This window comes from Phocoena phocoena, chromosome 13 (genome assembly GCF_963924675.1).
Source record: "Phocoena phocoena chromosome 13, mPhoPho1.1, whole genome shotgun sequence".
Taxonomy (NCBI): Eukaryota; Metazoa; Chordata; class Mammalia; order Artiodactyla; family Phocoenidae; genus Phocoena; species Phocoena phocoena.
Genome location: NC_089231.1, coordinates 24,814,812 through 24,838,761, shown reverse-complemented (window position 1 = coordinate 24,838,761; position 23,950 = coordinate 24,814,812). Strand labels below are relative to the sequence as shown.

Genomic DNA, 23,950 nt, shown 5'->3' with positions numbered 1-23,950 from the left:
TATATATATATATATATATAGGTCTTTTATATAACTAGCCTTTCCATATGCGGTATATTTTATTTGCTTTCTTTTTATATTTTATTTTTTGGTATTCAGGAAATTTGTATTTTTCTTCTAATGGTTACCTCTAGGTGAATAACTATATAATTCCTGTCTTCTTATTTTTTTGTCATTTTCTATTGGTTTGCTGCTGTAAACAATATCAAATCAGCTAATTACCTCTTCTTCTTTCTCCCACTTCTCTCCCAGCATCTGACCTGATATAATATCCTTTAACTCCCAGTTAACCATCAGGCAATCAGCAGTTTATTCTACTTTTTACATGTTCTCACCATTTCCCTTCTCCATATTTTAATAGTTGTGATGTATCTGCATTGCCAGAGACACAGCCTTTACATACTATACCACACTCTCTCCTTCGTGAATATTGTTTCATGCTAGTTCTACAAGTAAAAATATAGATAATGCTTATCACCAGTCTTTATGTTTGTATCTCTCCAGTCATTGTGGTTGTCTAAAGTTCTTTCTCTAGTACAGGGGTTGGCAAACTACGAACCACGGGCCAAATGAGATTTGTGGCCTGTCCCAATATGGCCTTTGAGCTAAGAATGGTTTTTGTATTTTTAAAGGGTTGTAAACAAAACAAAACACCCCACACAAAGATATGTGACAAAGATAGCAATGTAGCCTACAAAGTCTAAAATATTTACTGTCTGGCGCTTTATGGAAAACCTTTGCTGACCACTACTCTAGTAGAGCCCTCAGGAAGGGAACAATATTCTCGGAGTTCCTAGATTTCATAAGAGTGTGTTTCTTATACTTGCAAGTCAGTCTGGTGGATATAAAATCCTTGGCTCACATTTGCTTTCCTTGAGTATCTTAAAAATGTTATTCCATTTTATTGTGGCATAAAACACTGCCCAAAAGTCTGTTGACAATTTTCTTTTCTTCCCTTAAAAGTGACCTGGTCTTTTTGCCTGAGTACCCCTCAAATTTTTTTCTCTCTAGCTTTGTAACTCTGCAGTTTCATTGGAGTATGTGTTGGTATTTGTTGTCCTAGGTTGATTTTCCAAGGCACACAGTGTATGCTCTTTCAACATGTAGTTTCAAATCTTTTTCCTTCATAATTTTAGGAAAGTTTCCTTGAAGTATTTTTTTTCTCTTGGGGGGATTCCTATTTTATATATGTATTTTATAAATACTATAGGATTTCTGCCTATAGTATTTAGTCACTTTCTCTCAAATCCTTTTTCTTTCATTTCTTTTTGCTTTTAAGCTTTTCCTCCTTTTTACTTTCTATTTTTCTTAAGGCATTATATCTATTTATTTACTAAATACTTTCTCTTTATGGATAGTTTACACGTCCCAAATAATTTTTTTATTTCTAATTTTATTTAGAAATAAAATTTGTCCATTTGAATATTTGTAATTCTGATTTGTTGTTCTGTTATATCCTGTATCATTTTCTTAGTTTCTTTTAGTTGTTTTGAAAAGTTATTTAACAGTTCTCATCTAATTTATTTTTTTTATTTTTGGCAATGAACAAGCATATATTTGTTTTAAAAAAAAAAGTTTTCTTTTAGTCACGTTAATATCAAGACAGACAACTAGTTGTTAGCTATGCAATTCTAGACAATTTAGTTACATTCTCTGAACCACTGTTACTTCAAATGATTAAAAAAAATTTTTTTAACATCTTTATTGGAGTGTAATTACTTTACAATGGTTAGTTTCTGCTTTATAACAAAGTAAATCAGCTATACGTATACATATATCCCCATATCTCTTCCCTCTTGCGTCTCCCTCCCTCCCACCCTCCCTATCCTACCCCTCTAGGTGGTCACAAAGCACCTAGCTGATCTCCCTGTGCTATGCGGCTGCTTCCCACTAGCTATCGGTTTTACATTTGGTAGTGTATATATGTCCATGCCACTCTCTCACTTTGTCCCAGCTTACCCTTCCCCCTCCCCGTATCCTCAAGTCCATTCTCTAGTAGGTCTGTGTCTTTATTCCCATCCTGCCCCTCGGTTCTTCATGACCCTTTTTTTTTTTAGATTCCATATATATGTGTTAGCATACGGTATTTGTTTTTCTCTTTCTGACTTCACTCTGTATGACAGACTCTAGGCCCATCCACCTCACTACAAGTAACTCAATTTTGTTTCCTTTTATGGCTGAGTAATATTCCATTGTATATATGTGCCACATCTTCTTTATCCATTCATCTGTTGATGGACACTTATCTATTTTAAAAGCATGGGTAAATATCATGCTTTTATTTACAAGACATATTATTCTCCTTATTCTCTTTTTTTCTTCTCTCTTTGCACTGAATTTGACTGAGCTTTTTCTCTTCGCTCACTTTCTTTTTGGCCGTGTGGCACGTGGGATCTTAGTTCCCCGACCAGGGATTGAACCCATGCCCCTGCATTGGAAGCGTGGAATCTTAACACTGGACGGCCAGGGAAGTCCCTCTTTTGCTCATTTTTAATCAAGTTAGTTTTCCCGACTTCTTTTCTCATGGAGGGTAGGTCAAGGTAGCACTCTCTAGTTCCAAGACCACCTTTTCTTTGTTTATGTGAAGTGCTCATAAACATGGTCATGCACTTTCTGGGATCTCCTGGCTCTCTTCTCCAACCCTACATTTATCTGAAACCTTCTTTTTTCTTTGCTTATTGTCCCTGACCTTCTCTGGGGGCTCCAATTCTAGCAGCTTCACTTCAGTGTGGGGCTTGATCCTAGGAGAGAGGTTCAGCTATTTAGTTTAATTTTTTTTTTTTTAAGATTTAATTTTTTATTTATTTTTGGCTGCACTGGGTCTTTGTTGGTGCATGCGGGCTTTCTCTAGTTATGGCAAGCGGGGGCTACTCTTCATCGCAGTGCGCAGGCTTCTCTTGTTGCAGAGCACGGGCTCTAGGCACACAGGCTTCAGTAGTTGTGGCTCGCAGGCTCTAGAGCGCAGGCTCAGTAGTTGTAGCACACGGGCTTAGTTGCTCTGCGGCATGTGGGATCTTTCCGGACCAGGGATCAAACCCATGTCCCTTGCATTGTTGACAGGTGGATTCTTAACCACTGCACCACCAGGGAAGCCCTCAGCTATTTAGTTTTAAGAGTCGATAGGGCCCAGATGCTGGAACCCCTTCAGATCTTACAGCAGACCCCTGACAATCGACTCTGAGTTAGGGTATGCAAAACCCCTACCAGTTTCAGGTGCTTTTCTCAAACTGGCCTGTGGACTTTCCAGTGAATACCTTTCGGCTACTTCTCAGATCCCTTGGAGGTCTCATTCCTCCTAGTTGCTCTCACACAGATACTGCAAGGATCTTGTAGCTCTTGGTAGTTTGTACCTACCCTCTGGTATTTTGGGTTTCATGTGGCTACCCTGTCACCTAGTTTTGTTGTAAATGTTGTGTTTGTTGATGCATTCTCTTTGTTTTCATGGGGAAATTTCAAGAAAACTAAAAAACTATGAAGCTGGGTTTATGTTCCAAGAATTCTCCTCACAAAGCTTATATGCCTAACCATCATATATACTGAGTGTTAATTAAAGGCCCTTCCATTTTGTAAGACTCAGAATAAAACCACTCAAAACTTTTTATGATGTCTTCTCAGAGGAGCCTTTTATTTGTAGCATTCTGTAAAACATAAGCTGGTATCTATCTCGTCTATAAATATGTACATCACTCTGTGACATCTACAAATGGCTGTCTCAAATCCTTAAATACTGTATTCTAGAATATGTTTCAGGGGACACGGTTCACACAGAATACGAAGAGAGTGGAGTCCCCTATAATTGCTGTGTATTGCAGCAATACAAATCCCTTTCTATATAACCAGAGAATGCCAATCACACTGGAAAAGGAAATCACACACAAAAAGTCTACTTTAAGATACACTTTAAAGGCAAGGAAATCAAGGGTCAGAATGGCCAAAAAAGTTGCCCAAGCCCACAGCAAATTAAAGGTAAACAAAACAAAACAAAACCCTAGAAATAGGTCTTCTTATTTTCAGGCTGTTGCTCTATCCAAAACTTTTCTGGATCACTCGTCGATATGCATTTATTCAAGATGATTATAAATACAGTCCAGATAATCTCCTTCCCAGTCACTATACCGTCACGGCTCATGGAGGCTCCTGTCTCAAGCCCTGTGCACTCCCTGTTCCATCTTCCTAGAACACACTGACCTCTGCATGACTCATTGCTTCTCCTTCCTTAGGTTTTACTCAAATGTCACCTTCTCAATGAGGCATACCCTCCACTAACCACCCATTACACTGCTACCTTCCCATGGCCTGTGCTCCCAACCCCTTTATTCTGCTTTATTTTCCCATGGGAACTTCTTACATTTCATTCACTTGTTCATTCATTTGCCCATGAATACAATCATTATACATCTCTCTTCATTAGAATGTAGGCTTCATGAGGGCAGAGATTTTTATCTCCACTGATGTCTTAAACGGCAGAGAAAAGTGCCTGAGAAGACAGCAGTTGCTCACTACTTGCTGGATGCAAGAAGAGGGAATTTCAAGTACCATATGGAGTTTTCTTTAATGCATGTACTACTCTCTTATAACTGATATTACTGTTAACCTGGATGATATTAGTAATTATATGAGAATTCACAATGGGTATGGGGAATTTAGGACTCGGAATTGGTTAATGAGCTAAAGCGCTACTAATAATGAAACAAAAGTTACTCTAATTGGAATTCACTGACCAGTATGATACATAAGAGAGAACTTCATAAGAGAGTTAACACTGATTATTAAAGGCTCAGTATGTTTTAGGCTTAGAATTTGACCCTAAAGAGGATAAGTCATTAATTCATTCGCTAAGTTGATCAATTAACATTGTACGTTCAAGAAAAAAAGATATGTTTCAGAGTAACACAATATTCTCTTTATGACCTCAGTCAAAATACAAATTTGAGATCATAGAAGATACCAGGTGAGAGATAAGACTCAAATGCATAAAAATAATTAACCATGCCTGCCCTATTTATAATCAAACATGCTAAGTAACTTCATTTCTGTGGTACCAAGTACACTTAAGAACTGAAACTTAGTTCTTATGTGTCAACTATCAAAAACAAATACTATGTTGTGTTAACAAATTAAGAAAACCAATACACTCCAATCATGGAATAGTCTCTAACAACTGTCAAAGCACAAATTAACTTGACTTCTGTTTCCCAAAGCATACTGCTTCTCAGGACTGAGATCTCCAAATTCACATCTCAGAAACTCAAGTAATGTATAAATAAGTTACGCAACAATTTAGGCTTAACTTTATCTGGTGTTAATTGAGTCTTCCAATAAAACCTGAAGCCTAGATAAACTCTGATGCTTTCATGTTCGTTTTTGCATTTATAAGGTAATCCCCAAATACACTTGTAAGATTTCTTAAGAATTTTTCAGAAAGCCATGAATTTTCCAGGAAAACAGGCAAAGCTGAATTCTCAAATACAATTTGTTTTCAGAAATTAAATCCACTATGGAAAGAGTTGAATTTCCACTCATACAATGAGTAAGATTACTAGTTTTTTGGGGTCTTATTTGGAGAAACTACAATAAAGTGCCATTTATATTTGCAGCTTTGACTATAATCAACTGTAATAATAAGATACCAGCTCAAAAAAATTCTTTTCATTTAAACCTCTTTTGTAATACTGCTTTTTAATAACCCTCATAATAGCCGAATTAAAGGACCCCAACAGAAATCATTCATCCCACATAAAACAAACATTGCCTTTTCTTCTTAGCTTTGTTTTACAAGCTACATTATTTCCAGATGACGCTTGAGGGGACTATGGTTTCAAGAATTAGATGCTTAAATAGACAGCTGCTTTCTATTTGCCATGTAAATCAAGGATATATCAAAGAAAATTCCAAATAGTAGACTTCTTTTCTTCCTATTAGGAACTATGAACTCAGGCAGAAAGGGAGAAAGAGAGAGAAAAACAATAAAAATTCGAGCAAACAGAAAATTAAAATAATGATGTTTTTAACATCTTTATTGGAGTATAATTGCTTTATAATGGTGTTAGTTTCTGCTTTACAACAAAGTGAATCAGCTATACATATACATATATCCCCATACCTCCTCCCTCTTGCGTCTCCCTCCCACCCTCCCTATCCCACCCCTCTATGTGGACACAAAGCACCCAGCTGATCTCCCTGTGCTATATGGGCCGATTCCCACTAGCTATCTATTTTACATTGCGTAGTGTATACGATGTGTTTGCACTGAAATCTGGCAATGATTAATTAACCTTCTAAGAGAAGTTTAAATAATATAGAAAACCCATGCATATTAAATTCAGTAGCAATGTGTGATAAATTTGTAAAAACCAGTGATTTTTTTCATTTTTTCATTTTTTCCCCCCTTCCCATTGTAGTGAAAGTATTCTTATCTGCTGCTCTACAGAGCTAATATAAAAACAGCTTTTCCTAAGATTCTTCAAACTTTCTTTGTTATTTAAGAAATCACTATGATTTCTTAAATTATCACACATTGCTACTGAATTTAATATGCATGGGTTTTCTGTATTCTTTAAAGTTCTCTTAAAAGGTTAATTAATCATTGCCAGATTTCAATGCAAACACATCCTATTTCCTTTTAGAAGGAACATAAAAGTTATTTAAGTATTTTTAATGATAATTTTAAAAAATCCTTAAAAAGAATATTCTACCATATTCCATAAGAAGGGACAGGACAAATTTCCTCTCTAGGAATAAAGAAAGGGCAATATTCTTTACCTCAATTCAGGTGTGCTTTTTAAGAGTGAAGAAATTTTTCTTTTTTAAACAAGAGGGGATCCCTCCAACTAAAACTGTCCTTAGAAGCATACTCAGAACATTTCTGGAACTCCTAGTTCAGAAATGCATCCAAAGCCAAGTTATAACACAACCAAGAAAATCAGTCTGATTATGTTAAAGTCAGGCCTGGTTTTTAATTAGGAAGAAAAGTGGCAGGGATAGGGTGTGGAGCTTGCTCACTTGTTAGAGGCCTCATTTATTTGATTTTTAAAATCAACTGTTCTAAAGAAGAAACCTTCTGGGACCTAATCAGTGTGGGGCTTGGAATCTGTTAATACTTAAGTTCAAAGCAGTTGTTTCTAGGGATGTTCACAAGATTTGCAACCCTATTCACAAGATCAGGCTCTGTTTTTTACATTGGTTTTGACATTAGGAAAGTAACTATCAATATAAAGATCTTGATTCAAATTTCATGATCCTCCTTGGAGAAATGGTTGATTTTAGGGCTGGAGCAGTGGAAATACAAGATGAGTTGGAGCATCTTGAAGGCCGCAAAAAAAAAAAAAAAAAAAGGTTGACGCATATTCAAAGGGCAGAGGATACACCTGAAAGAGCTCCCAGTGCCTAAAGTTGGAACAACCTGAGTAACAAAATAACAACACTTCTGGATGATAAGAAGAAAATTTGTATCCAGGAGTCCATAGTGATAGAAATATACAACTGCATAGATAAATACATCAGGGAGAGGGGACAACTCTTCCTTGCAGAAGAATTCTAATAATAAATTTAGAGGGAATGAGACAAACAGAAAATCACTAATAAATCAGTAAAATAATGCTGAAGCCAGATCAATCAATGGATGCTAAAATTTGTGGGAAAATGTATAGGAAGAAACAGGATATCGGCATCATCTCAAAGTATCTCCCCCATATACTGTTCCAATATAGTGGAAATATTTAATAATCTAATAAAGTATTTCCAATATAGTGGAAATAACTACTATATAAAACATACAGGGGGCTTCCCTGGCGGCGCAGTGGTTGAGAGTCCGCCTGCCGATGCAGGGGACACGGGTTCGTGCCCGGGTCCGGGAAGATCCCACATGCCGTGGAGCGGCTGGGCCCGTGAGCCACAGCCGCTGAGCCTGCGCGTCTGAAGCCTGTGCTCCACAACGGGAGAGGCCACAAAAGTGAGAGGCCCGCATACCACAAACAAAACAAAAAAACAACAACAAAAAAACATACAGGAATTTCAATGGGAAAATCAGCAAGTTTATGGTGAAGAATCTGGACAGACATCATCCCAGTGAAGTGATCAATACCAGTAATACACACCAACACCATGTATTCTCCGAAATGATGTACTGAGAAGGGCATATCACTTCTGTAGTATCCTTCCCAATAATGCATAACATCATTCTAATCATGAGAAAATGCCAGACAAACCCGAACTGAGGGACATCCTACAAAATAACTGATTAGTACTCTTCCAAGGTGTCGAGGTCATGAAATCCAAGGAAAGACTAAGGAGACGTGACAACAAAATGCAATGTGGGATCATCCTGGATTGGATACTAGAAAAGAGTAAGGGCATTAGTGTCAAAACTGGTAAAATTCAAATGAGATTTGTGTTTTAGTTAACAGTATTGTACCAAGGTTAATAGTTCTGAAAAATGTTCAATGGTTATGTAAGATATTTACAAAAGGGAAAGCTGGTGAAGGATATATGGAAATTCTTGAATACTCTTTGTAAGTCTAAAATTATCTAAAAATAATAAAGAAGAGAAGGAAGGACTGAGGGAGGGAATAAAAAAAGGGAAGGAAGGGAGGGAGGGAGGGAAGGAGGGGAAAATAAGTCATATACTTGACAAAAATGTAGAGATCTATACCTATAAAGAAGAGTATAAGGCAAAAAGTGTAAGTTCTATTTTCCCTTCCCTTCAGTCTGACTCCCTACAGGTAACCACTATTTAATAGTTTATGAATTATTCCAGAAAAATTAAATGCATATTTTCAAACATACATGTACATATAACCTACATACTATAAAGTATGGTTTTCTGTTTGTTTCTACTGATTTAAGTGTTATGGATATCTTTTCAGATAAACCTATATGGACTGAATTTGTTAAAAAAAATGTCTGCAGAATAACTGCATTGGATAGATTTAAACTTTAATCAGTCCCCTATTGATAGATTTTGCTCTTAAGCCAGGCTGAAAAATACACATATCTTTTTGTAACTGCATATCTAATTGACTTTAGCAGTTTCTAAAGTCAAGACACTACTCAAGAATCATTTTCCCTAATTGAAAATATTAACTTTCTCAAAGTATAAAATTTATTTTTCTAACATTCACCCTCATGCCATAATGCCAGCAAAGCTGGTATCTATATGCTATTACGTTCAACAAATAGTTCTTTTTTTCTTTTTCCTAGTGCTCCAAGTACTACTTTTTTCTAATGGCTTCACTGAGACAACATTCACACACCACACGTACTTTGTCAATTTAAAATGTACAATTCAATGGTTTTCTGTACATTCAGAATTGTGCAACCATCACCACAATCTAATTTTCAAACACTTTTATCATCCCCGAAAGAGACCATGTACCGTCAGCAATCACTCACCATCCTACATCAATCACATCGTGGATTTTTTCCCAATAAATATACAGTTGGACCTCCATATTGTCAGGTTTTACTTCTGTGGATTTAACCAAACTTGGATGAAAATTTCTATCTGTGGTTGGGTGAATCCTCAGATTCAGAATCTGAAGATATGGAGGGCCGATTGTACTATACCACTTTATATAAGGGACATGAGCACCCTTGGATTTTGGTATATGCGGGGGCTCCTAGAATCAATCCCCCTCAGATACCAAGGGACAACTGTATACTACGTTTTTTCCTATACATGCATACTTACGATAAAGTTTAATTCATGAATTATGTACAGTAAGAGAATATCCAAATTGCTCGCACCACTACTCTTAGGCTTTGGGGTCATTAAGTAAAATAAGGGTTACTTGAACACAAGCGCTGCAATACTGCAACAGTCATCTGATAACCCAGATGGCTACTATGTGACTAATGGTCGGGATATGCTGGTCAAAGGGATGATTCATGTCCCAGGCAGGACAGAACTGGATGTCGAGAGATTTCATCACACTACTTAGAATGGTGTGAAATTTCAAACTATGAATTGTTTATTTCTGGAATTCTCCATTTAATATTTTTGGACCGCTGTTGACCGTAGGTAAATGAAATCTCAGAAAGCAAATCGTGGCTAAGGGGGGAGTTGACTGTACTTGCTTTTAGCAAGCTGATGATAAACTCTTAGTTACTGTTTATACTTCTGCTGATTTTTCTGATTTGGCTCCTTACCCTTTGGCCAGGGTCTTTTTCGCTTGTGCCTTTGCGTTTACGTTTGGAATGAGATGGGAAAGTTGGTCCTATGAAAAGGTTCAAAAATTCTTTGATGATCATGGGGCAATAAATTTTGGTTCCTTATGATTCCACCTAGAATAAAAGTTAGATTCCTCTCATCTCAACTAGTTGCTACGATAATTGTTAGAAATTAGGGAAACAATGGTTACATGACATGTGACAACAGTCATAATTAAAAGCCATGTTTATCTTTAAAAAGCAACTATAACTCACTTATTATTTTTGCTTGTCTATATTGTCTATATTCAGGTTCTGTTTTATATGACCAAAGTTGTTTTAGAGGTTTATTCTTATTAAAAAAAATGTTGGGACTTCCCTGGTGGCGCAGTGGTTAAGAATCTGCCTGCCAATGCAGGGGACACGTGTTCAAGCCCTGGTCCGGGAAGATCCCACATGCTGCGGAGCAACTAAGCCTGTGCACCGCAGCTACTGAGCCCGTGAGCCACAACTACTGAAGCCCACGCACCTAGAGCCCGTGCTCCACAACAAGAGAAGCCACCGCAATGAGAAGCTCACACACCACAACGAAGAGTAGCCCCCGCTCACCACAACTAAAGAAAGCCCGCGAGCAGCAACGAAGACCCAATGCAGACAAAGATAAATAAAAATAAATAAATCTATTAAAAAAAATTGTTGAAAGATTCTTCTTTAACAATTTTCTCATGTCTCTTTAGTCATTGAATTAAACTTTATGAAACCCTGATATAAAGACACCAAACTCAGCCAAGTCAACTGAACTTCACTAGCTTTCCTAGACAACTTTATCACTCTCTGTAATGAGCATTCTCTCTCCCCATGGAGAACTTGAGTATAATTTTTTGTTTTATTTTCCCTTAAGCAGTCAGGGAATTTACTCACTCTCTAGAAGCTGGCTGAAGGCTTCAGGTTTCCCCTGAGATGTTCAGACAAACATGGCTGTACTAAAGTACTAATACTAATGTTTTTGTAACTTGCTATTTGCTTTCTATGTTGTTAGTCAATTGACTGGTGAACTATACAGTATAATGAGAATAAACGTTTTCTTAATAAACTCAAAATTCTCTAGGTAGACTGAAAGTACTCTATGTACTACAGTGAGAAGAAAAACATATCCTTATTTTTACACAGTTGTTCAAACTCTGCTACTATAGTTCTCTCAATCCTGCTGTAGAAAGTATACATTCAGGAATCCACTGCTGCATTAAGACCCTTTCGTTTTCCTGTTCCATCTTTTACAAACAAGTTTTCTAAAGCATTAGTCAAGGACACAGAATTTTATGTGGTTGTTGGCAGAGACACTTAACAAGTAAAATTTCTGGGGAAGAAAAAGGGAACATACTGTATTTGCCCAGTTAATGACCAAATTAAAAGAGAATGGTAGTGAGAATATGGTTTCAAATGTTCTCTCACTTATACGTAGTATTTTGAGCAAAAGGAATGACCAATAAAACATCAGTTATCACCAAAGAAGAACATAGTGTAGTACTTACTTTTAAGGTTGCTATTGTTTCTTTTAATCACCTTTCAGGTCAGTGGCAGGAGGAGTGATTCACAGTTATCAATACTACTACTGAATCAGTGTTACCCATCCTCTGCACCTAGCTCCGAGGAAAGGCAGCAAAATTCAAGTTCATAAACCCATTTGGAAAATGCTGTGATTTGCAAAGTCTCATACCCACAAATGTTATAATAAGGACTATCAATGGCAGATTCCAAATGGAATTTTCTTTGTATTTCTAGGAAGCGGATGCCTCAAGAAATTCAGTTTTACTCAGTGAAACCTTCATGCAAGAGGAAAACAGTCAATGACCTGTAAAGTTCAACAGAATTCATATGCCCATTACGAGTTCAACTTGTCCTTTCACTGCATAATCACCTCCATGATTGGCAAATACTGTTAAACATGACCTGTTTTCTCAAAGAAATACCAATTTTCTGGCCTCTGATTAAAGGAGAATACTGCTAGGGCAACCTCAGTACTACATACATTCAACACATTTTTGTGGAATTAACAGGAATACTACATAAATCAAATAATATGTGTATAAAAATGACAAAATACTTACAGATGACCAAAATTTAAGTTCTTAATAAACGTAATCCCCATTGCCACTCTGGCCCCAACTGAGGTTTCCAAGGAGCAATTAGAAAGAATTATTTTTCTTAGAACAAGTCATGACAAGGATAGAATTAAGTCAACTATAATGCTCATTTTTTTCAAGAAATTGAGAATATTCAACTAACAGGAAAATCTTAAAAGATACTAATTTTTTTGGTAGGAGAGAAGTACTTTGGAATTTTAAACTTCATAATGGGAAGACAGATCATAACATCTCTCTCACACCCACACTAAATAAATAAATAAAAGAGATGAAAAATAGCACCAGTCAGGTTGTGGCTGCACACAGCTATCTCTGTTTATCAGCGTCTGATATCTGGACTGGGTGCTGTTCCCACAGTCTCATATCAGCACAACCATTTAGAAATGAAACAAATGACAGCAGGAAACAAGCAAAACAATTCTCCGGCTGTCTGGTACACATCACCACCTCAAACTTAGGATATAAAAATTCTCTCCTAAAGTTTCTAAATATCAACTCATTAACTTGTCCCCAGACAAACAAACAGGGAGGTCCTTATTAGAACTGGATGAACTACCTCTGTGGTCCGTGACATGAAAGTTTTTAGCATCCTCATCTAAGGTATGTTCCAAAACACAAGAGGTGTCACAGAGAGCGGCACAGCCCTAAAGGAACTCATAACGAGTTCCCCCTCCTATTATATAATGCTCATCCCTGTGCTGTGTTCTATTCCATCATCATCCCCTGAGGTCAGGTGGTAATAAGCTCTTCATCTTTAAAGAGGAGGGAACAAATGCAACATGTTATGCTATTCTCTGCTGACCATGACTGACGAATTGGAGCAGCATACTGACCCAAGCAGAGACAATTAGATTCTCTCTCCCAGGATCTGAGAATTAGGACTCTGATCAGTCAGCAAAAGGCATGACACTCCCAAGGACATGTTAAGGGTTGGGAGGGAAAGGGGGTGGGGGAGGGGTTGCTATTTCAGTCAGCAAATAGGGAAAACGGGCCTACGGGAAGCAGCGGCAGAATAAAACTGAAGCAAAAAGAAGCAGATAATAGAAACTAAATGCCCCAGAAAGAGAGGCTTTTTTTTTTTTTTTCCTAATTTTAAGAATTATCATTCCTTATTTATGTATGTATGTATGGCTGTGCTGGGTCTTCATTGCTATGCATGGGCTTTCTCTAGTTGCGGTGAGCGGGGGCTACTGTTCCTTGCGGGGCACGGGCTTCTCATTGCAGTGGCTTCTCCTGTTACAGAGCACAGGCTCTAGGAGCATGGGCTCAGTAGTTGTAGCGCGTGGGCTTAGTTGCTCCATGGCATGTGGGATCTTCCCGGACCAGGGCTCAAACCCATGTCCCCTGCATTGGCAGGCGGATTCTTGACCACTGGACTACCAGGGAAGTCCCAAGATAGGCTATTCTGAATGAATACAATGGCTTTTCCATTTCAGGTTCTCATTCTCTGAAATCTAAGTGTACATCTTCCCCTTGAGTTCCGTGAGAAAAGTTTGCACACTTCTTATAAAATCCCTCCTTTTGTTTCTCTGTAATTAGTTTGAGTGGTTTTCTTGACTAATAAGATTTCTAATTATTAACAATCATTGATTTAGGGTTGACTTTCTTCAACTACTTGTTAATAATCATCAAAATTTTTTCCCCTTGATTTGAGATGTCAATCCTTTATTTACCTATCATAGGTTTCTCAGGGAACAAGATCACAGCCAGATCTTGGGAAGAGAGGGGTATTGTTATTTTTAAATTTAGCAATGAAAGGAAAATTTTTTTATTGACAAAGTAAGGTAACTACTTACATAATCTGGTAGAGGAACATCATTGGAACTCAGCGAACCTCTCAAGGACTGTGTGGCTTGTTCCAGAACTTTGTTGTGTTTTTTAGACAGCAAGGAAAACAAGCTGAAAAAAAAAACAAAACAAAACCCCAATTATATTAAAAGAACTAAGTGTCTCCTTTTCTAGGTTTTATATTGACATTCCACAGAATGTCGATTATTCTAAAAGATTCTTCTTTTCGTGCCTGTGTTAACAGCAGGATTAACAATACTATTGATATAACAAATAATAAAGTGAAAAGAATGTTTAAATTATAAGGGTTCTAAAATAAAAGTTTGCCAGTTTCAAATTGTACTTCAAACAGAGGAGGAATTTTCAGAAGACTACTATCATGGACAGGACAGCGGACAGATATTAAGAAAACCTGAGATATGGACTGACTTTATGAGTAACTCATAGTGCAATCTGTTACAAGTTACTTGAGCTTGCTGTATCCCAATTTTCTCATCTTTTTTTTGTATCTTACTGCATGGGTTTATTTAATTTTTTTTAACATCTTTATTGGAGTATCTCATCTTTCAAATAAGTGCACTGGATTATTTCTCTAGCATAATACAGAGTCTATGATTCTATATTATAGCTTTATATTCTTATTCTCAAAAAGAATGGCTTTAAACATATGTATTATAAGAGTTTTACTTTACTGGTACTGAATAACTCCCCTGTGTAAACAACTAAAAAAAACTGAACAAAATACATAAAATAACTGTTTTCAGATGTTGAACATCTGAAATGTTCAAAACCTGCCCCAGTGTCTTCTTGAACGTTTGGGTAAATGCAAAGAAAAGACCCCACAAGGTGTGGCAGTAAACCACCATCCAGGAGCCACAAACTGAACAGAGATTTTGGAGATCACAAAAGGCTGGAGGTATGCTGAAGTTCCAACCAGCCAGAGTGGATAAAACTCACTGAACATGAACACTCAGTTGAATTCTCAGAAAGGCCATGCTTTAGGAGTAGGGCTATTCTAGCCCAGAGTAAAGACGATTCTAAGATGCATCCCAACAGACCTAAATGAGCAATTTTCAAAGTATAAAACAAATTTACATTAAATGTAAATGGATTAAACACTCTCGTTAAGTGACAGAGATTGTCAGACTGGATAAAAAAGCAAAACCCAGTAACATGCTATTTATAAGAGGCACGCTTGTAAATTTAAAGATCCAGATAAGTGGACAGTAAAATGATACAAGAGAGATATTGTATAAACACTAATCATAAGAAAGCTGGAGCGGCTATATTAATATTAGACAAAGTAGGCTTAAGGATAAGAATATTATTACCCGAGATAAAGAGAGAAATTTTATAGTGATGAAATGGCAAATTTATCAAGAAGCTATAACAATCCTAAATGTGTATGTACCTAATAATAGAGCTTCAAGTACACATAATTATATGATCCTAATGTTAAAGCTACTATATCTAGTGAATAAAGAATTCTTCCTTGGGCTAGATGACAAGTTAAAAATACAGACAATTCTGATTCCATGTACTTTTCCATATAAGTATGACCTGTAGTATCTTCTTTAATGCCCAAAACATTACTCTAGTATTTCTTAGTGGTATCTTTCTAAACCGAATATTGATTTGAATATCAATTTATGAAAATCTCTACTTATTTCAAATGGCTTAAATGGGATAATTACTGAAAACAAGACTACTAAGTATTCTTTCTAGATTAAGTTTTAACATTAAAATGTTAAAAAATGAATGAAAAAAATTCCTTAACACTTATTGGTAATGCTGGATGTGTATAAAGCAAATGTAACAAAGCCAAGAATATTCTCTAAATCTATACTCAAATACAGCAGGAAAATAAGTGAAATAACTATTAAGTGAATAAGTGTGAAATCATATGATACTGATCAAGCATATGTTGATAAGAGAGACTTCTTTGAAATGGAATAGTTCAGCAAAGTTTCAGGAAGGGTTAGACTTTATGAAGAAGGAAAAAGATTTGTGCAAGAGAAGAGAGAGGCATTTCCAAACAGAAGGCAAATCACAGAGGCAAAACAGGGGACAGTGAGAAGAGTGAAGTGGAAGTGATGTAAAGAAGTAGGGAAAAAGACTCAATCTGTAAGGGTATGTATATTCTTTTCAATCATTTTACTTTTCTGGGTCTTCTCTATTTGAGGTTTAGTTTTGCTTGTTTTTTCTTTTTTAAGGTTAAAAGTAAACATCACACTTTTTCCTCACATCCATACCCATGACCCACTGGTAACAAATGTTAGCAGTTTATTATCTATGATTCCAACAATATTATATGCATCAAGGCATGTATATGAATGAACACTGTACATGTACATCCATGTTTTCTTCCCACAAAATAGGTACTGCTCTGTACCTTGCACTTTTTCCACTTAACAATATAATCCTTGATTCGTTCAATAAACACATATTGAGTGCCAGTTAACTGATATCCAAGCATATGGATATACCTTAATTTACCTAGTCCATTAGAAATGAATCACTGCAATGTTTCCAGATTTTTGTATTATAAATAGCACTGCAATGAACACCCTTGTACATAATTTTTAGTATATCTGAGGTGAGACTGACTATAGATAAAGTAAAACTGCTGAGTAAAAGAATAACTGAACATAGTACTAAACTGCAATGGGGGTATATATTCTTAAATATGCAAATTATTTTGCAGGCAATGAAAAATAAAAGATAAAAATATGTTGGGATAGTGCATAAAGCATATTCACATGGAAATGCATAAAAGAGGGCAATTAGTAAGATTCTTTTAATTGGTTGTAGTGTATTTTCTGGAATAAATGGAGTTTCAGAAGTTTTTTGAGACTGAACGGACTTTGGTGGTTGATTTTAGTATAGGGCATGGCAAGACTCAGAGGCATCAATTGGATGCCCAAACAAAAAGCAAAAGCAATAAATATACCTGGAAGAAGTGAGCTTTTTGGTGTTAGTAAGAGGAAAGGGGACAAGTGAAGTACAGCAGTGCACTTTAAGTTTACAAAATACCAGAACTCAGGAGCTGTTTTATGGGTTCAATGAACCTGGGATTTTCTCTGTCAGTGTTCTAAGAGTGTACCCTTCAGAGAAGGATAACAGAGGTAACCTATGGTAACTTTTATCATCACTTTCAGAAACTTATGGAACGAGTCCTAGGAATCAAAGCAAAAAGGATTTGATATTGTTTCCTTTGGAGAAGAAAGCCTAGTTTGTTTATTTTAAAAGAGAATACTAACAATCCTTTTTCTTTGTTGGTAAAAGACAAAACAAGGAAGAGAGCTGCAATTCAAACATAAGCTCTTTCAGTTGGACATAACAGAAAATTTGACTGTTATGGGCACAAAATGTTGACATGGTCCACCTCAAGAAGCTGTGGCTACTGCTCCCAGCTGTTTTTAAGAAAGCTGGTGTAAGAACAGATGATTTGAGGTCACTCCCAGTTTTCTATCATGAATTAAAAACAGAATTCACACTTACTCAGGCTGTTATTCTTCTACAATCTAATATGCTTTTTTCCTCAGGTCTGCTAGCCAGAGCTCTCAAAGTTGTTGTTTTTTTTTTTTTTAATTTTTAAAAAACATTCTAATTTTGTCTCCTGTTTAGCATTTGTAAGGCAAAATGACCTAAATTTATATGAGACATGACTTTCAAATTGCTGAGAAAAGTAACTTTTGCATAAAGCTTTTGCATTCAAAGTACCAGCCCCAGCTAAATGCTAGAGTGAGTGACACATGTGATGTTTGTATGGAAGGGGTAATTCCGATTCTGGACATAAGTGAAACTGATTCCAAGTGTATTGATCTTCACTCAGGATACTTTTTTATTTAAATTAGAAAAAGACTACATTTTCCTTTTTGTACAAGAATGTTCATTGTAAATTGGTTTAACAGTGAAAATTTAAAAACAACAAAAACTCTCAGGAATGGAATGGGTAAATAAACTGTGGAAGGGTCATACAATGGCATACTATGTAGCAATTTAAGGTTATCTAAAACTATGTGTAACAAGAGGGATAATCCTCAAAAACAATGTTGCTCTACAAGCAAGGACCCTGGTAGAGAATGTGAATGAGGTATTATTTATATAGTGTTTTTAACATGCAAAACATTACATATCTTCTACAGATAAAACATTTGAAGTAATAAAACATATATGGAAATGATAAACACTACATTTAGGATAGTCATTATTCTCTGAGAAAGAAGAGAGGAAATAGGATCAGGGAGGAAGAAATAAGAGGTTCAGCTCTCTCTCTCTAAAATGTTCTTTCAGTAATACTGCATATATACATAGGTGACTGCTATATTACTGGGTTTTTTTTGGTGTATACCTGAAATATTACACATTTTAAAAACTGGAATAAAAAGAACACACTATCCTGAAGAAAACAGAGCCCCGGCCAAAAGCCAGCGTTTCACAAAAGAAAGAAGCATATAAATATGCATGATGAGTCCAACCTGGAATGTGCTCAGAAAACCACTGGCTGCTGCCAAGGGCTGTCCTTCAGGGCGCCCAGCTGGTGGCAGGAGATGAGGACAGTTTAAAGACAGACTGTGAAGGGCCGCTTGTGGCACATCAAAAGTCCTGGACCTTTCTGTATGGAGTAAGAAGCTAATGTTATAGTCTTACAAAATGAGTTAAAGAGACATGATTCCTTGCCCCCAAGGAAATCAAGTCTAATGGAATAAGGGGAAAAAAATGTCTACAATACTGAAATCAGAGAACTCCATGGGTCTGAAGAGAGTGCCATGGGAGTACAGTTGAAGGTTAGGTACGTTTCACAGAGGAAATCTACCTTGATGGTGGCCTTGAAGGTTAGGGGGTTTGCTTGTTGGGAAAAGGAAAGGGGGAGGGAGAGCCATTCTGAAAGGGGGAAAAGTGTATAGAAAGGCACAGAGAGACTTCAGGGAAGTACCAATTGCTTATAAGGCCAGAAAAGTTGCAAGTCCACTGCGGCAGAGGGTTCGAGATGGCGAGAGATGAAGCTAGCGAGGTCAGCATGGGCCTGTTAAAGACCATGCAGGAGGTCTGCACTAAGTCACTGAGACAGACAGTAACTCAAACAGTTACCAAGAACCTACTCATGCCAGGGAATGAGAGAGTTGTCTGCCTGGGATACAGCAACAAGCAAAAGCCGCACGATCTTTGTTCTGTGCTCCTGGAGGGTGCAGTCAGGTCAAGGAGGCTATGCCTACACAGAAGTTCTACTGTCACTGTGATGATGGAGACAAGTATGGCTCGCACTGGGGACAAAGATGAGGGCTGCCTGACCGTACCTGAAGTAAGGACAGGAAATCATTTCCGGAGGTGATGCCTAAGCTGAACCTTAAGGAACGATCCGGAGTTAGCCAAGCAAATCAGGCAACGGGAAAGGTAATGTGGCCAGAGAAAAGAGCGTGAGGGTAGGCAGAGAAATCTGCGCACTGTGGGTGCAGCAAACATCACAGCACGCACACTCATAAAGAGTTAAGTATCTGGAGCACCACGATATGGTCAGGGCAGTAGCGGGAATAGTTCATAAAGTGCCTCTTGTGTCTTACTTAGACCCTGGACTTCATCCTGAAAGCCAGAGGTGTTTTCTGACAGCAGGACTATAATGATAAGTAAGAGGGACAGAAGCAAAGCTGCTATGTTCGGTGTCCAGGTGGGAGGTGGGGGGCAGGGACGGGCAGGAGGGGTGATGGAGCAACCTTGCTCATCTCTGTCCTCTATCTCTCCCTGACGCGCTCTCATCTCGTGGTGGCCGCAGAGGCCCTGTCACGGAACCTGAAAACCACATACCTGTGCAGAGAGGTATAAGTATATAACAATTACGTTCGTTTTAGAAAGATTCCTTGGCTCCTCAAGAGGATGGGAAGGATGGACAGGGGCTGGCAAGGGAACAGGAGTGGAGACAGAAAGATACTTTGGGTAACTTTTATGCCACTAAAAGTGAGAGGTGAGGAGGGCTTGAACTGAAGCAAATATGAGCTATTTGGAAAGCAAAGGAGGCAACACAGAGTGAAAAAAGGGGATCATGGGTGACTCTCAGGTTTGGGAAACTTAGTGGCTGCCTGAGAATGTGACTGAACATGCCAGGGATATACAGAAGAAGAGCCAAAGAGTAGGGAGAAGACCCAGGAAGACAAAGAGCTGTGCCTCAAAGAAAACAAGAGCAGCAGCAGCTCAGTGGCAGGGTGCTTCCTGCACATCAGACACTGTTCATCAGATCATCATCTGACAGATGTGCTATTCTTTATTTTGAAGGGATGATGAAATTGAGGCTATGGTTAAGGCTCATAGCTACTAAGTGGTGGAGTCAGGAGACAAATTCAAGAGCTCCAAGAGCTGTGCTCTTAACAATTCTGCCACGAAACGCAGAGGTGCTCAGCAATATCCAGACGGAGGTGGTTAGAAATATCCAGATTCAGGGGCTTCCCTGGTGGCACAGTGGGTAAGCCTCCGTGCTCCCAATGCAGGGGGCCCGGGTTCGATCCCCGGTCAGGGAACTAGATCCTGCATGCCACAACTAAGAGTTCACATGCCAAAACTAAGGAGCCTGCGTACCACAACTAAGGAGCTGGTGAGCTGCACCTAAGGAGCCCTCAAGCCACAACTAAGGATCCCATGTGCCGCAACTGAGGAGCCTGCTAGCCACAACTAAGACCCAGCACAACCAAATTAATTAATTAATTTTAAAAAAGTTGCATTTGGAAGAGATTTCTTTTTTTTTTTTTGCGGTACACAGGCCTCTCACCGTTGTGGCCTCTCCCGTTGTGGAGCACAGGCTCCGGATGCGCAGGCTCAGGGGCCACGGCTCACGGGCCTAGCCGCTCCGCGGCATGTGGGATCTTCCCGGACCAGAGCACGAACCCGTGTCCCCTGCATCGGCAGGCGGACCCTCAACCACTGCGCCACCAGGGAAGCCCTGGAAGAGATTTATTAAAAAAAAAAAAAAAAAAAAAAAGAAATATCCAGATTCAGGACATACTAATCTGGTGCTCAGGAGAGAGGTAAGAAATTTAAGGGCTATTAGCATCAGTCGAAATCATTAAAGTACAGGTGATCTGATCACCCAAGGAAAACATGTAATATAAAACAAGAGAGATAAGGACAGAAATCTGGGAAACACCAAGACTAAAAGAGTAAACACAGTAAAGGGTATTCAAAGAGCTAGCAGCAGAACAAGAAGAGAAAGACATTCTTCTCTAAGTCAGGAGAATAATCGTAAGGATGGAGCACTCACCACTGTTAAAAGGTAAAGAAGGATTGAAAAAAAGAAACAAAGTCACTGGATGTGACACCAGGAAAGAAATCAACGGTTACTGTACTCAAAACTGTTTTCAGTGGGGAGGAGGAGGCAGAAGCTGGCCCTTGGTGGTTGAGAGACAAGCGGGATGTGAGGAAACAGGTGGTGCTGGGGTGAGGAGAGTTAAGAGTAACCGCCTGACGGGGAAGGCAACGCAGACAGAGGTCAGTTACTGCGGGGTGGCATGGGGTTCCCTCCTTGAAAACTGCAGACATTCCTCACAACTTGCAGTCACTTCCTCTCCATGCCCCAGTCCTTCCCGCTGACACACTCAAACGGTAGTCACCAGAGAAGTGAGAAGCACCTCAACTCCACACTACAATGGGAGCAGATGAAGAAGCTCAGCTACAGAGCTGGTACTTCACCCAAGGTCAAAGTTCCGTAGAGTAGCGAATACAAAAGTTCTTTACAAACCCTAAAGAGCTATTTAAATGCAGAGAAACACAAAATATTATTAAGGTTATTAAAGGCAGAGCTCCAGCTAGACACCAAATCTCCTTCTGCCAAGCTTCGGGCTCTCTCCTCTGCAGACACGGACTCTTTCTACATGCAGGAAGCCCTTCTTGCCCCCTCCACCCATCTAAGTGCTGCCTCTCTTTCAAGGCACAACTCCCTACCCTCTATGAAAGAGTTCTCTAACCTGCGCCCATCCTGCCTCTGAACCATACTAACTTCTCTACCACTCGGTTGATATTTAAATACGGTCTTACACTGCTGGTTACTTTATTTTTATTTATTTTTTATTTATTTTTTTTTGCGATACGCGGGCCTCTCGCTGCTGTGGCCTCTCCCGCCACGGAGCACAGGCTCCGGACACGCAGGCCCAGAGGCCATGGCTCACGGGCCCAGCCGCTCCGCGGCATGTGGGATCTTCCCGGACCGGGGCACGAACCCGCGTCCCCTGCATCGGCAGGCGGACTCTCAACCACTGCGCCAGCAGGGAAGCCCTGGTTACTTTATTTTTAATCAGCTTTATTGAGGAATGATCTCCATATGATAAAATTGGCCAATTTTAAGTAGACAATTCAATGAGTTTTGAAAAAGACAAACATTCATGTGACTCATCACCATAACCATGATGGAGACTATTCCCATTACCCCAAGAAGTTCCCCTGTGCCCCTGTGAAGTCAAGTCCCTCCTCCAATATGCCCACCCCGAGACCTCACTCCAGGTAACCACTGGTCTGTTTTCCGTCACTATGGTTCTGCCTTTTCTAGCTTTCATGTAAATAGAATCATACCACATGTACTCTTTTGTGTCTGGCTTCTATCACTCAGCACAGTGTTTTTCAAATTCATCCCCATTGTTTTGTGTGTCAGTAATTCTTCCCTTTTTATTGCTGAGTAGTTTTCTATTGTATGAATGAACCTCAATTTATTTATCAGTTGGTGGACATTTGGGTTGCTTCCAGTTTTGAGCCATTATGAATAAAGAGGCTATAAACACTCTCGTACAAGTTTTTACGTGAACATATGTTTTCATTTCTCTTGAATAAATACCTAGAAGTGGGATTGCTGTGTTGTATGCTCTGTTTTAACTCTATAAGAAACTGCCAAGCTGTCTGTTCTACATTCTGGCTAGCACTTGATACTTCAGTCTTTAAGTTTAGCCATTCTAGCGGGTGTGAAGTGGATCTCACTGTGGTTTCAGTTTGCATTCCCCTAGTGAATTTCCCTGTGCTCAGGTTTCCTTTGTTGAAGTGTCTATTCAAATCTTTTGTCCATTTATTAAAAAAATGGGTTGTTTTTGTTCTTCGTGAGTTGTGAGAGTTCTTTATATATTCTAGACACAAGTCCTTTATCAGGTATTTTTTTTGGTCAGCTTTAAAGTATCTTCTCCCAGCTTTATTGAGATGTAATTGATATATGACACTGTGAAAGTTTAAGGTGTGCAGCATGCTGATTTGATACATACATATTGCAAAATGATGACCACCACAGCTTTAGCTCACACCTCCATCCCATCCCATAACTACCATTTCTTTCCTGTGGCTAGAACGTTTAAGACTTACTTTCCGAACTACTTTCAAGGATGTGCTAGAGTACTATTAACTGTAATCACCATGCTGTACATTGTATCTCCAGAACTTATTTATCATAAAACTGGAAGTGTGTACTCTCTGACCTTGTTATCAGCTAAACATCAAATCGGTTGTAGTATCATTTTTTAAACATCTGGGTACTGTCATTGAGATAAAATTACAGTCTACTCAGAGGCAGCTGTCTCTTAGGACCTATAAACTATAAATATAAAAATACACCCTAAGTACAACACAGAGTAGGGTGGGTTATAAAACTAAAGGAAGCATTTAACATATTGGTGAAGATTAAACAATGATCTTAACTACGCTGAGAAAAGGACCTACATTTCCTTACTTTGTATCTCATTATCAGGTATTATTTATTTTTGTAAACAACTTCTCCCATACTGGGGGGAGGGGTGGGAAGTGGAAGAGTTTTAAAACTTGATGAAGTCCAATTCATGAAATTAAAAAGAAATTATTTGTAGCTTTTGCATCATAAATCTTTGCCTAACCCAAGATTCCAAAGATTTTCTCCT

The 23,950-nt window shown here is 38.4% G+C and overlaps 1 protein-coding gene across 13 annotated transcripts in view; it reads right to left on the bottom strand.

Moving 5' to 3' along the window:
• Nucleotides 1-23,950, bottom strand: part of DYM (dymeclin) — a 378,252-nt gene that overhangs the window by 110,678 nt on the left and 243,624 nt on the right. For all 13 annotated transcript variants that reach the window (XM_065890137.1, XM_065890134.1, XM_065890135.1 and 10 more), the window contains one exon: nucleotides 14,087-14,189. In XM_065890137.1, the coding sequence (XP_065746209.1) occupies nucleotides 14,087-14,189 (103 nt within the window). The remainder of the gene's footprint in view (nucleotides 1-14,086; nucleotides 14,190-23,950) is intronic.